Source organism: Chelonia mydas, chromosome 3, assembly GCF_015237465.2.
Source record: "Chelonia mydas isolate rCheMyd1 chromosome 3, rCheMyd1.pri.v2, whole genome shotgun sequence".
In the NCBI taxonomy this organism is placed as follows: Eukaryota; Metazoa; Chordata; order Testudines; family Cheloniidae; genus Chelonia; species Chelonia mydas.
Window position 1 is genome coordinate 159670814 of NC_057851.1, and position 15001 is coordinate 159685814.

The 15001-nt window shown below is 41.0% G+C and overlaps 1 protein-coding gene across 1 annotated transcript in view; it reads left to right on the top strand.

Moving 5' to 3' along the window:
- USH2A (usherin) overlaps nucleotides 1–15001 on the top strand; it is a 571481-nt gene that overhangs the window by 509339 nt on the left and 47141 nt on the right. The window contains exon 61 of the mRNA XM_027827110.3: nucleotides 14448–14675. Coding sequence (XP_027682911.2) covers nucleotides 14448–14675 — 228 coding nt within the window. The remainder of the gene's footprint in view (nucleotides 1–14447; nucleotides 14676–15001) is intronic.

The following is a 15001-nucleotide window of genomic DNA, read 5'->3' on the forward strand; positions in this document are numbered from 1 at the left end:
CACAGATATTTTGCATGGCAAGTCTTATGTTCTGACCAAAAAAAGTCTAACCTGATCTTGGCCATCAGCCAATATTTCTAATGGAAATTATGTTTCACTGTACCAGGACAAGTATATCATTAACCCTTAAATGCCCAAATGGTGTGCTCACAGGGTTAAGCACAAAACCCATTTCTGTTTGCAGGATTGAGCCCTTAAAGGCTAAACTCTTTGCTGCAGCAATCATGATTCTTATTTTTCTTTAAAGTGCCACAAATATTGGTGGCCCGGTATGAATAAATTGGGACGATACCTGACAGTATTTGCAGGATTGGGCCCAAAGTGGGTACCAGCAAGTGGAATTCCCACCCACGTTAAACAGAATCTTTACACACTATATTTATTCTAAACTTGCCCCCTTGCTGAGGTTCAGCTTTGAGTAACTCAGATAACAGAAAATATAAAGCTCAGCCTGATCTTTCTTCCCAGGTTTGTCTGCTCCTAGGGTTTCTCTGCAGAGACATCTCCATCCTATGCCCTAATTCCTCTGTCCAAAGAACCATTTCCATGTCCTGTATGCTTACGGTGGGTCTAAGAAGCTGCAAGGAATCAGTTGGTTTGTGCAGGTTCCAACCACTGCTTATAAGGTTAGGTCAATGCAAAAATCCTACCACCCTGTCGCTCTGTGTATAATAATGTTTGATATTACAATGTGTGGCACAATCAGGATGGCCCTGGTTGGCTGTAACTGCTCTGCTTTTCCTCTCCCAAGCATGTCTTGCTCTAATAAAAGCAGAATTTTTACTTTTGCCTATTTTTCCAAGACTGAAGTTTACTCTTTTGCAGTTGAGTTTAAATATTATCTACTGTATTTGTTTATTTTGTCTCAAAATCCATATTAAATATTTCAGACCAGATTCTGCCTCCCTTATGTTGAATAGTAACTTACTCCCACCGTTGATCTCCATGTGACTACTCAAAAAGTAGAGTTCTATTCAGCATGAGTAAGGGTAGCAGATTCTGGCTTATAGAAAGCAAAGTCTGAAAAGAAAAGGCCAGTCAGTTACCCAGACTATTTAAAGATATTTTTCATCCCTTTTCAATTGGTTTTCTCATAGAAGAGAATAATAACTATCAATATTGGGAGGGGAAAATAGGAGAAATGTAAGTTGGGAGGAGAGGAAAAGACTCAGCCTTACTTTATAGTACATTTTAGGAGTGTTGCAAGGGGTAAATATTAATATTAGCAAAGCATTTTGACATTGTCTGGCAGAGGGGATCTATAACAGAAGGTCAGGTTATTGTTATTTGTTGCCTTATTTTTTTAAGTTAGTAATGCAGGGAAATCTCTTGTTGGATTTCAGCATTTCTCAGTGCAACATTAGACAGGTACCGGTGCAAAGAAATATTTCTTTGAAGGAACAAATGTTCAATAGAATTACGGAAATTAAAAAAGGAATGCTTTTCGTTGTGGATTTGAAAAAACAACAGGGTCTTGCTGCCATAGGAGTAGAGTGAACTACTGAAGTGCTGACTTTACAAAAGAAGTTTCTATAATGTTTTGCCAGCGAAAAAGCAATGGCACTGTTGATCATTTAAAAGTCTGCTGCTACCCAAAAGCCAACAACAGTGACTGAACACGGTGTGCTAAATGCACTTGCTTTCATTTTACTGTGTAATGTATCAACCACCTTCTTTATGGTACCTTGCTTTCAAGTGAAGGCAGGGAATTCAGACTGCTTTTGAGACTACAGCAAATCCTTAGCTATCATGGTGTGCCAAGAAAGAATGCTGTTTACTGTGCCATTAAGTAATTACTGTTATAGGCAATGGTGATACATGACTCCATTGCATATAAGCTACTGTTCTTCACATGTTCTGGTCAGAAAGAGAAATACTCATTATTGTAATATAATATTATTTATTATGTTAATTGTTTTCTGAGCACTGCAAATGTAGATAGCACTTTACTGAAGGCTTGATTCTGCATACCTTACTCACCTAAGTAGTCCATGGATTTCCGTAAGACAGCTCCCTGAGTCGTAAGAGGTGAGGACATTCACTGTCCACCAGAAGACTCTTAGCATGTTGCAGGACCAAGCTCATCAGCAAGGACTAAAAGGTGGAGCCTTCATAGGACAAGGAGCCATTTTTCATTGAAGTCAATGGCAAAACTTCCATTAACATAAATGGGAGCAGGTTTGGGCCTCGGATCCCTTCCTCGAGGAGCTAACAATTGAAATATACTATCACACACACAAAAACTATGTTAAGGTTGCAAATTCAAGTACTCAAAAGTTATGAAATGCCAGAATTAAGGGTTCCCTGTATGGCATAAAAAATAATTTGTCCCCCTTGTGTGTACGCATTATGATACATTCTTTAATTATATGATTTTTTTCCTGTCTCATTTAATGACCAGAATGGACAGTGCTCACTTCATGAGCAGTTACTCAATGTTTTACTTTATTCTCAGTGTTCATTGTGTGACCCTAGCCCTTATTTACAGCACTCTATTCAAACTCTGAATATAAAATTATTAAGCACAGGGGGATGAAGGTCAAAAGTTTCCACTAATTTTGACTGCCCATTTTGAGGTGCCTTTTCTTCCATTAAGTGACGTGTTGAACTAAACAGGACAATGTCATCAGCAAAAATGAGGCAATCCAAGAGTGCTTTATCGTTCGTCCATAAAATTCCTCAGTTGCCGTCTTCAGTTACTTCCCTCATGACATAAACGGCGACTACGGTGAACAATAGTGGGGACAAAATACGCTCTTGCCTTACTCCACTGCAAACCATTGTCTGATGTTGTCCGCATCTCTGACTGCACGTTTGTTACCATATAGATCCTAATTATTTTTGCTGGTATTCCATAATATGTCATAATTTTCCAAAGACTGTCTCTGTGCACCCTGTCAAAAGCCTTCTGGAAATCTATAGAATTTTTCACAAGAGGTGTTTACCGCTCCACACTTTTTGTTCTATAATATATCTGGGAACAACAATATGGTCAGTACATGATCTCAGTAGTCTAAACCCCACTTATTTCTCTCTAATTTGGAGAGCTATTTGTGTCTTGATACGTTCCAGAATAATGTGGCACATGGTTTTCCAAGGCACTGAGATAACGTGACTCCTCTCCAGTTATTGCAGTTGGTAAGGTCACCCTTCTCTGGCAATTCTGACACAGCAAAACAAGTTGGTTTATTTATCAAAAAGGAAAAGACAAAATATATGGCTGTAAATGTCCCAAAAGCAGCCATCGGAGTAGATGAAGAAACAGTAGACAAAGTAAGTCAATTTACTTATCTAGGGAGGGAGGTGTGCAGTGATGGTGACACCATGCTAGGTGTCAAGCAATAAATATCAAAAGCAGCAAACAACTTTCATAAACTTGAAAAGATTTAGAAAAGCGGTATGATTACACTGATTCCAGCATTACGTCTGTCCTCATTTATGGAGCATAAGCTCATAAATCTACAATAGACATTGATAAGTAAATCAACTCATTCCAAAGTAAATATGTGGGGACGATCTTCAGAGTCCACTGGGAAGAGTATCTTGCAACATCAGAAATTCTAAGTAGAGCAAACCAACCTAAAGCATGGTAAGAGGATGATGATGGATGTCTTTAGGACATACTTTAAGGATGTCACCCACACAGCTTTAACATCAAGTGAGAAAATGGATACCACCTAAGAAGAGAAAAAGAGGGTGACCTAGAGAAACATTATGCTGAACAGTAGAGAAAGAAGCCAAATCCATCAACATGCCACTCAGAAGCCTGAACAGACCAACACAAGACTGAAATAAACGGAGAGAAGTAGTAGATGCCTTGTGCACCTGTGGGTGTGGAAAGACGAAGAAAGAAGAACCTGAGATGCCTAGGACCCAATTTTTTTTCAGAGTACTTAGCATTATATAGCACTTTCTACATTCAAAGCACAGCTCCAATTGTCTTCAGTTGCAGCTGTGAGTGCTTATGCAAGTTAGACCCAAGCATCTCAAGTTGAGCACCCAGAAATGAGGAATGCACAAATAATGACTACCTGTGAAAAGTTTGCTTTAAGTGATATGCCTAGCATCAACCAGGAACTCTATGGTAGAGGCATGGATAGAATCCAGTTCTCCAGGGCAGCAATCAGCTGTCTTCACCAAGAGACAGTACTTTCTCTTCCTGCAGTCTCTTGCATCATTCACTACACATCTTCTTCATCAGCAACAAATGAGGCAGGGTCCTAAAGACAACAGTTTCCTTCACTACACAGCCCTGATTCATCCCCCCGTGTAGGTCCGCCCTGTACACTGAATGCGCAGGAGTCCTGGGGCAAAAAAAAAGTATGTGAAAATGCCATTAAAGACTATACAATAGCGCATACACACAAGAAGGTTGAGTTAATGTTGTACAGGTATTTCCCAACTTTTGAGGGCTGGCTTTGCTTATGCGGTATTTTTAACATATTTCTGGTGTGTAATTTCCTAGGTTTTTAAAAAAGCAAACTGAAAAGCAAACAAATTCCAGCACAGTTCAGCAGCAGATCTGGAACCTTTTGGCTCAAAGCCATTGAGTCAACAGAGTAACTGATAGCAGTAGTAGGTTGCCTGGCACTAAAGGGGGAAGAGAGACACACACTTTACTGGTGGGTTTCACAGATATTTGCTGACCACCAAGGAAAAATGAGACTCAGGACTCTTCAGGGAGTGTGTTCTAGTGGTCATATCCCTTCCGTCTCATGTCCTCCAGCCTGTCTCTGTCCCAGTCCTGTATCTTCCCCACCCCTGGCTACTCATCCCAGACCCATTTTCTTTGCCATCCACTCCACTCCTGAGACATCTCATCCTAGTCCCAGTCTCCTTACCCAGCCAGTTTCCCTGCTTAATTCCCCATCTGAGTCCCACTCTCTTCCTCTCCCAGTCCCTTTCCTGCCTCGAATCCCTGTCTCCAATCTCCTTGCCCAGCCAGTCTCAGTTCCACCTCTTGGCTCCCTGTCCAATCCGTCTCTCCCCACTGCCCCAGCTTGCAGTTGCCCCATTCTCTCCATCTCCTCCTGCCGTCATAAACACTGGCTGTCAGTACCAGTCTCCCTCCACAAGCTCCTCATCCAATCTCAGTCTTCCTCACCCGAGGGCTAATTCTTTATCGCAGTCTCTCTCATCCCTGTATCCTTGTCTCACTCGATTTGCCCAGCCACTCCCAGTTCTTTCCCCGCACCCTGGCATCTCATTAGATCTTCCCCTCACCCTCAATTCCTCCCACCATTGGTTCCCAACCCCAGTCTCCTTTTGCAGCCAATCCCAGTCTTCCTCCAACCTCCAGCAACTTGTCTGATCTCAGTGTTCACCAGTCAATTAGTTCTCAGTCACACACACCCTTGTTCCCTCACCCCACCCCAATTATTTGCCTAAATTCCCTCCTGCCTTCTGGCTCTCAGTCCCAATCTCCTTGCCCTGCCAGTCATAATATTCCTTCCTGCCATCCTCCAGGCAGTGCCAGTTTATTCCCCTGACTCCCAGCCCAAGTCTCTGTACCCAGCCAGTCCCAGGCTCTCCTTGAGTCTTCTTATGCTGCCAGCCATGGTTTCTTTCCCCACTTCCTGTCCCAGTCTCATCAGGCTCCTTGACCCAAATTACTCCTTTCATTCCCCTGGTTTGTATGTAGGAACTCTGTTGTGATGGGGCATGCACAGTCCGGTTACATGTAAGAATTGTGAGGGAATGAAACATGCTCAGCTGCTATATGCATATGCAGTCTAGTCAGCACTAGGAGCTGTGGGAGGCTCAAGCCATGCTAACAGAGGATGAAATCTTTGGAGCATGCGCATGTACAAACTGAGATTTTTTTCAAAGGCTTATAACTTGGCCAAAATTGGGTGGATTTTTATTGGGACAGCAAAAGGCCACTCCCGGCAAACTTTCAATTCCATACTCCAAAGGCCTGGGAACACTAGATATTCTTAAATAAAAGGTAGGCAGGATTTTTCTAACAGTGCAAAACAACTTATTGTTTCCTAACCTCATTTTCAGAAACAGCTGAACCATTGTGCCTGAAACTTTCCAAAAGCATTCAGGCTGAGGCAGACACTCAGCATGGAAAATTTCAGCCTAAATGGTTAACATTTGTCAAAGTTACAAGCAACTAAAAACAGGATGTTGTAAGAGGAAGCATTGGGCAATCTAAACTAGAGGTGGTGCTATCAAGGCAATGGCAAATTGGACTCAAATTCTGCAGCAAGTTCCCCTGAAACCTGTGACAATACAGTGCAGAAATCTGGTGACTGACAGCTACATTTAAATTTAAAAATGGAAATCGTATTGAATAAAATACGGAAATGAATACTACAGTCAATATGTTGGCCCCCATGTTCGTTGATTTAAAAAATGAATTTTGTTTATTTTATTCAGTCCCCACATTTTCAATTTGTACTTAAAGCATTGATTTTTTTATTGACAGCCCATATTCCATTGTAGAGGTCGTTGGGGGAAAGTTTAAAGTGTTAGTAGCTGGATAAGGAGCAGCTGGGACGTTTGGCATCCAAAAAGATGTGGGAGGTAGTTTGAGATTGTGGGCTACAAATATTATTAACCAGCTATTTCAGCTAAAGTGAGTTGAAGTTTAAATTATTACATTAAAATTGTCATTTTTAGGGGGTTTTAGCATTAACCCAGTGAGATGCTCACACCTTTCAGAACTATTGTTTCATGCTCTCTACAGGTTCAGCTAGATTAATATTGCATTGATTTCCATTTGGTTAACTTGTAAAAGGCTTTCTTTACAACCACAAGGACTAGAACCCTAATGGCTTAAAAATGAAAATTTATATTCCAGACCGTATTTGTGAGAGGAGCAGAACTGCAAAATATGTGGGGTTCTGAACATGAGGTAATCGATGAGTTCAAGGGCAAGAATATGTGGGTGGATCAGCACTGGTGGGCTTCAGGAAAGGAGTGGCTTTTAAGGAGGAACTTGAAGGAGAAGAGGGGAGGGCACATGGAGCATACAAGTAAAAGTATGCTACAAGTGACGTCCAAGTGAAGGGGGTGGTATGTGAGATGCACCTCACTGCATGATAAGGAGACATGGATGCTGTAACTAGAGAGAGGACTGAGAGTATGGACCTGGCTGAGGATTAAGAGGAGATATAGGCAGGAGTTGGGGACAAAGTGGAGTCATGTGGAGCCTTGAAGAGGGGAATTGGAGAAGAAATTAGTAACAGAGTTGAGGGGAGGGGGGGTGACACGGTTAGAATGCCAGTGTAATGTACCCTGCAGGTGGGCTTTTCTAAAGCACTAAGTGATATAAGAGCACAAGTTTCACCACAAATCAATGAGAATTGTCCTTCTATGTTACTTATAAAGGAATAGTTGTTAGGCACCTAGATGCTTTTGAAAATCCCATTATTAGTGCTTTAGAAAATGCCACTCTGCACCTTTTATGCTAATTTAGGCCAAAATTTCCAAATCTGAGTGCTTGAAGGTATGCTCCTAAATCCTTATGAAGGTACCCAGCTATAAAGGGCGTGATTTTCAAAAGTACCAAACACCTTCAACTCCCATTGACTTCATTGGGTGCTCAGCACCTCTGAAAATGACTTTAGGCTCCCAAGTTGGAAAATGTTGTTCTTGGTCTAAAAATGAGCAGTCAAAGATGGCATTGTTTAATACTCAGGACCAAATTAATGTAAATTATTGTAGCTTATGCACCAGCATGGTGGAAGGGTGGAGTTAGAGCAGGAAAAGCAACTATTAGGAGGGTATAAGAAAGTGTAAGATAAAACAGTTTTGTTTCATACCCTCCTGTTGGATGCATTTAAGAATATAAGAATAGCCATACTGGGTCAGACCAATGGTCCATAGCCCAGTATCCTTTCTTCTGGTGGCCAGGTGCTTCAGAGGGAATGCACAGAACAAGCAATCATTAAGTGATCCATCCCCTGTCACCCATTCCCACCTTCTGGAAAACAGAAGCTAGGGACACTTCAGAGCATGGTTTTACATCGCTGCCTATCCTGGTTAATAGCCATTGATGGACCTATCCTCCATGAACTTATCCAGTTCTTTTTTGAACGCAGTTATAGTCTTGGCCTTCACAACATCTAGTAAAGAGTTCCATAGGTTGACTGTGTGTTGTGTGAAGAAATACTTCCTTTTCTTTGTTTTAAACCTATAGTTTATTCATAGCCCCCACCCTTGCCTCCCACTGTACAAAATTATACCAAATTATGATGAAGAAATGTACACGACTTTATACATCACGTCTGAATTTGGCCCTAAGACTTTCTGAGCAAAGACGGTAGCAATGGCCACATTGCCCCTTCTATGTACCTGTCAAGGGAGACTGTAAAGAGGAAAACTGATAGGTTCCCTTTGTGCAGTATTCCCCACTGGTGGGGCAAAGCTTACCTTACACAAAATGATAAGTGTCTACGGTCCCCAGTACCTGGTGATCCCCTCAGAGGCCCTGTGCCTTGCACCAACTCCAGGGAACCTGATCCTCCTTTCCAGCTGCCTGGCAGTGCTGCTCAAATGGAGCCCTCCCAAATGATTCATACCCCTAGAACCTTGTCAAGGGAGATTCCATTGGATGGATGGCTCTGTGGAAAAGGTGCTGAATTATCTTTGTATAGGATTCCTCGCTGATATCTGGTGGAATGTTAAAAAACAATGCATGGATCCCTAACCCACTGGAGTTCATTATAGGTGGGGGGGCGTGGGGTGTCTGTTGCCACCAAGGAGCGTAGGGTATTTTACTTGTAGGAGGAATGATATGGCTCCTTGACATTGTGTTGAAGAAACCTGAGGGACGTTAGGGGATGTAAAGTGAAAATAGAGAAAAGGTGAGAAATAATTTTCCTTACAGTATACTGAAAATAGAAATAATCTGGACAATTACCGTAGCTGATTAATGACTGTCTGCATTTTGATGATTACCCCCCAAAGAAGTGATAAATGTCCATATTACCTGTTCATCAGCTCTCAGATGGTACAGTAGCTCTCCTAATATGGCAATTATTTTTCAAAATCATACCCTGAATCTAAGGCATAAGGGTAAGGTGAGTTATCTTAAAATAGAGTGCATCAGATCAATAGATTCAAAGATGAGTAGGTTGTGTGGCTTTATGCAGTTTAAACATTTGTGCAGGGAGTCTACCCGCACAGAGTATTATTGACAGCTACAGATCAATGCTAATTTTTGATCATTTTCAACCTACAAAAACCTCTTGACCCTGTTATCACCTTTGGGGCACTTCAAGTAGTCAAAAGCAATCACAGTAGACAGGGTAAAACTGTCAGAATTCTTAAGACTCTGAGCAGTCTTGACCACCCTCTAGGAGCAGGCTACTCAGGAGAGGTTAGTCAAGAAGACATGCACATTGCATTCTGGATGCCACTGCCTTTCAGCTGCCTGAAAGACTATGCTAATTTGTTTCTGGACTTTAAGTGACTTCAGTGCTCATGAATTAAAAAATAAACAAACAAAAGAGGCAATCTGAAGTGAGTCTAAATGCATAAATTATTCATGCTTCATATTCCCTCATTTTATATTTTGAAAGTATGTTAAAACAAGTATGTTATTTTAAAAAACTTTTCTTTGATCATAGTTTACAGTCAGAGCAGTGAAATTAGCTGGACAAAGTATTTATTGTTATCTGTTTATACTGCAACTCAAAATGTGCTAGATACTTTACAGCAGTGGTTCTCAATCAGGGATACACACACCCCTGAGAGTATGCAGAGGTCTTCCAGGGGGTACCTCAGCTCATCTAGATATTTGCGTAATTTTACAATGGGCTACGTAAAAAGCACTAGTGAAGTCAGTACAAACTAAAATTTCATATAGACAATGACTTATTTATACTGCTTTAAATACGATACACTGAAATGTAAGTACAGAATTTATATTCCAATTGATTTCTTTTATAATTACATGGTAAAAATGAGAAAGTCAGCAATTTGTCAGTAACAGCGTGCTGTGACACTTTTGTATTTTTATGTCTTATTTTGGAAGTAAGTAGTTTTTAAGTGAGGTGAAACTTGCGGGTATGCAAGAGAAATTAGCCTCCTGAAGAGGGTCTGTAAAGGTTGAGAACCATTGCTTTACAGAACACACAGAAGGATGTGGTCCCTATGTGGAGTAGACTTCAAAGTTGTGCAAGGATGTGGCTACAGAGACCAGAGGTCATCCTCCATTTTCGAAGGTGTGGTTCTGGACTGCCGGGGGCAGAACAGACTGTGGCTGGCTGCATCTTACAGCAAGAGTTGGTCAGAAATTTTCTGACAAAACAGTTCAGTTGGAAAATGCCAGCACACCAAACCTAAGTTTTCACAAAAGTGAGTCAGGTATGATTAACCTTCTCCAAACCACTTCTGAAACCTGCCTGGTTCCCTGGCAGCTCTCTGCCATGCGCTCTGCCCAGGGACTGGGGACCACAGGCTTTGAGGGTCTGCAGCTCCAGGGCAGTCAGCATGGCAGGGTTTTCAGGCTCACTGCCCTGGAGCCAGACTCCGGGAAGTCCTGGGAGGCCCAGCTCTAGCCAGGGCTCTGAGGATATGTCTATACTGCAGCTGAGAGATGTGATTCCCATTGTGGGTAGACAGACTCACAGTAGCTCAGCTTGAGCTAGCATGCTAAAAAGAGCATTGTTGATATTGCTGCCCAAGTCCAAGCCTGCCAAATCCCCTGGTCCAAGCTTGCACGGCTAGCCCAAGCCACCGCCAGTGCTGCAACATCCACGTTGCTATTTTTAGTGCGCTAACTCGAGCCAAGCTAGTGCAAGTCTCTCTGCCTGCGCTGGGACTCTCACCTCCCAGCTGCAGTACAGGCATGCGCTCAGAGTCAAGGCTCCAGGAGCCTGGAAATTCCGGGGGCTCTCGGGGCTTACAACTGCCAGTCAAGTAACTTTACTCACACGAGTAGCCCCCAGTAAATCTAACAGGAGCACTGCTGATGTGAATACAGTTAATTAAACACCTGCGTGTTTGCAGGATTAAGCCTAACGTAATGACCTAGTGACTGCGAATAGGTTTCAGAGTAACTGCCGTGTTAGTCTGTATTTGCAAAAAGAAAAGGAGTACTGTGTAGGTATTGTTTCATGGTCTCTGTGTATATAATGTCTTTTGCAGTTTCCACAGTATGCATCCGATGAAGAGAGCTGTAGCTCATGAAAACTCATGCTCAAATAAATTGGTTAGTCTCTAAGGTGCCACAAGTACTCGTTTTCTTTTTGACTGAGAATAATAAGCCATAAACAGCAAGGATGGGAAGGACAATGGTTACAGCCATCAGATCTCACGGTTACTCAGTTATGGTTTGCAAACATCTTGATTTTTGTTAGTTTTTAATGGTGAATGAATTCACTCCTTGTAGGCAATATGGAAGCAGTGGATATGTGAATGTGGAGAGTGGGTGGCTTTGCAAACAAGGATTGGGAGGGTGTTCCATGCAATGGCCTTGCTCCTGCAATCTGATCCACGGGTGTTGACTTCTGATCTGCAGGGGTGAACTCTTACCATGATACAGAGTTCCACTGAAGTGGGTTTAGTTCTCAATGGGCAGAAGGGGTCCGCCTGTGTGAATCAGATTGCAAAGTCAAGACTATAGGGGCTGCATGAGCTAGACCCAGAGTTGGAAGGAGTGATGAGAATGCTGTTCCTGGTTTTAAGAAATACCCCATTCTGTACTTAAATATCCCCAAAGATTGCTGTGATACACTTTGTGAGATGTAGCATGATTGGCCGTTACTATAGAATACCATAATATTTGTGAACTAAAAATCACGTGAAAGAATGTTAAATACTATTAAATTAAAGACATAATCATTAAAACATTATTCCACCCTCTTTCCAGTGTTATAAAGATCAACTTTTGATCTGAGTCATTGGGAGGATGTGCGGGATAAAAGCCTTAGCAGCCTATTCCAGGAGAACTTCTCCCTAGCATGTTTAAAAAAAAATAATACCTGTAAACATTTTGCTCTTCAAAAAGTGTCTATAGGAGCCAGGGATACAAGTCATCCCTGGCAAGAATGGTTTTGCAGTCTCCAGAGGACAGGATGAACCACAGGCAGGGAAATCCCTCCATCTCTGTTTTAGTTCAAACACTGGGGAGGACTATAAATAATTAAACATTAGGAGTTAGTGGGAAAGCTATAGAGGATTATTGGAACAATGCAATTTTTCTTTTTATTTAAGAAAATTCTCTATTTTGTAGCATTGTTGCCACTAGAACCGTCCCCTGATTGTATGGTTGACAAGAAGCAGAGCCATTGATTTTTGTCTGATGCTTATATTCCTGTGTTTGAACCTTCCACAAGCCTTTGTGTAACAACTCAGAAGCGATAATTTAATGTCATGTGGTCCCTCCTCTCCCCGCCCCCCGAACCATTGGATGTAAATTTTAGGCTTTTAAAAGTTCTGTTTTAAAGGCTATTAGATAACTGTCCTCATAAAAACTATTAATACAGACCACAGCCAATTGTAAAGCTAATTTTAATCATGTTTTGTGCCAACATAATTTCTGATGCCAGATTTTTATGCCAAGCATGAACTTCAATTTGAGCTCTGTACTTTAACCTACAGTTCATAATTTTGCATTCAGCTGTATAGGGGTTTGGCTGTGGCAGTTTGAATGCTTCCACTTTCAAGGATCTAAGCCATAAATGTTTATTAAAAGAATCTATAATGAAATCAGTTTTGTTATTTTTTTAATGGCTGCCTTGAGTATGTTGGATGACTGAATGCAGGTTGTTAATCATTAAGTACTCATGTTACAAAAAGCGTTTGATAGTATTGCCATCTAGGGGCTGAACTAAATTCTCCATACTGAAATAAACTGTAATTGAACAGGTGCTGCTATTGACACTATACATATGTTTTTGCTTTATAGCCCACATGCTTTCCATGTTTCTTATGACAAAAGATATCTCTAAATGTCCCACAGCAGCCAACACTTTTCTATATATAATCTGTTCGAGGTGATTGCTATTTGCATTTGAGCTTATGCTTTTTTGGCAGTGATGACTGGGAATTCCTAACAAGGAATTTTTTTTTTTTTTTTTGCATTATTAATCTTGTCAGTGTTTGCCCTGTTTAACGGGAAGAGGAATCATTTATCAGAAAAATATGTTTATCATTTGTATTTGTGTCATCTTCAGATTTAATATTCATAATGGTCATTCGGATGTGGTGCTGTATTTATCTAAACCACTAACTCCTTGTGGGGAAATAACTATTTAAATATTTATGATCTAACTTTTAATATTTAAAAAAGAAATTAATATTTCTGTAAAATTTGTATCAGTCTGGTAGCTTAACAAATGTTTAAATATTAAACAATTTCTAGTGTTAACATTTAACAACTTAATATGACTTATTGAAGCAAGGAAATTGACTTTAGCAGTTTTTGCTACATAAAGGAAACTAAATTATCAGTCCTTTTCCTGACATCTATGTAATCAATGCAAAAGCAGAATTAAATATATTAGTGGCCAATGGAGAAACTCCCCCTGGTCCCCGATGAGATTTATATCGAAATTTGTTAGTCCTCCTGCTTATTTCCAGCCATCTTCTCTTCAAAGTGGGTTTTTCAAATTGTTCTCTATATTTCTGTACGCTACACAGGCCATCATTTTAAGGAAATTCAGAGACCCAAGTACATCTTATCTTGTGAACTTGTTGTTGGGTAACATCTTAACCATGTGACTTATGGGAGACATTTTACTCCATTTCTAATGGTGATTTAACCTTGGGGATTGTTATATTTTCAATATGGGAACCAAACTATGCTCTCAGTGATGCTGGTGTACATCCAGATTACATTGCTTTAATTTGCCAGAACATTATGTGATACCAGTCAGTATGGTATTCACATGATTCCTGAATACACTATGGGGGGGGGGTGTTATTAGGGTGACCGGATGTCCCGATTTTATATGGACAGTCCCAGTATTTGGGGCTTTGTCTCATATAGGTGCCTATTACTCCTTCCCCCGTCCCGATTTTTCACACTTGCTGTCTGGTCACCCTGTGTGTGTTGTACAAAGAGAGCCACTGTGACTAGCATAATACAGATCCTAGAGAGCCTTCAAAGTGATGGCCACTCTGGTCCTGATGCAGCACAGCATTTGAGCACATGCTTAACTTTAAGCATGTATGGAACTACTCACATGCTTAAAGTTGAGCATGTGCATAAGTGCTTTGCTAGATAAGGTTCAGAGTGCTCTGCACCTTGCAGAATTGAGCTTACTTAGAAGATCTGTGCCCTACAAACCACAAGAGTTTCTATTTAAGGCTTATCTGTAGTAATGCACATTCAGTGAGCCCAGCTGCCAGATGTGTTACTCTGTGAAATGATTGTGATATCTCTAGAGTCAGAGCACCAGTTGCCCAGTCCAATGCTGGTGTAAACCACAAACACTGATTATTGCCATTTAAACTAAATGAGAAAATGTTCTGTATTCCTGCTGCAGGGAACAAAGCATCAGGCTCACTTGTTTGGACTGAAACCTTTTACTATGTATCACATTAACGTTGTGGCTGTAAACAACGCTGGCCAAGTTTCGAGTCCCTGGACTTCTGTGACCACGCTAGAAGCTTCACCAAGTGGTCTGAGCAACTTCACTGTAGAGAAAAAAGAGAATGGCAGGGCATTGTTAATTAAATGGTCAGAGCCTTCCAAACCCAATGGAGTAATTAAGGTAATCTTTATCCTGAAACCTCGTTCATCACAGTTTAAAGGAAAATGCCAAATATCATGTCTGAAAACTTTTGCTAAAATTCACTAGACTTAAAAAGGAGTTATTTGAAGACACCCATCCCACCCCACCCCACCCACCCACAACTGCGCAAGCATGATGTGGTGAAGAGATTGTCTGAGCAATGCTTACTTTCTAGGTAAATGCAAATTCAGATATTTATTGCTACTTATATGCTTTCTTGCAACTGTGAGTATCTAGAACACTGAAGAAATCCTGCCCTTCAAAGTCACGGGAAATAATATTTTAAAAGCTATGTTTTCAGGCCT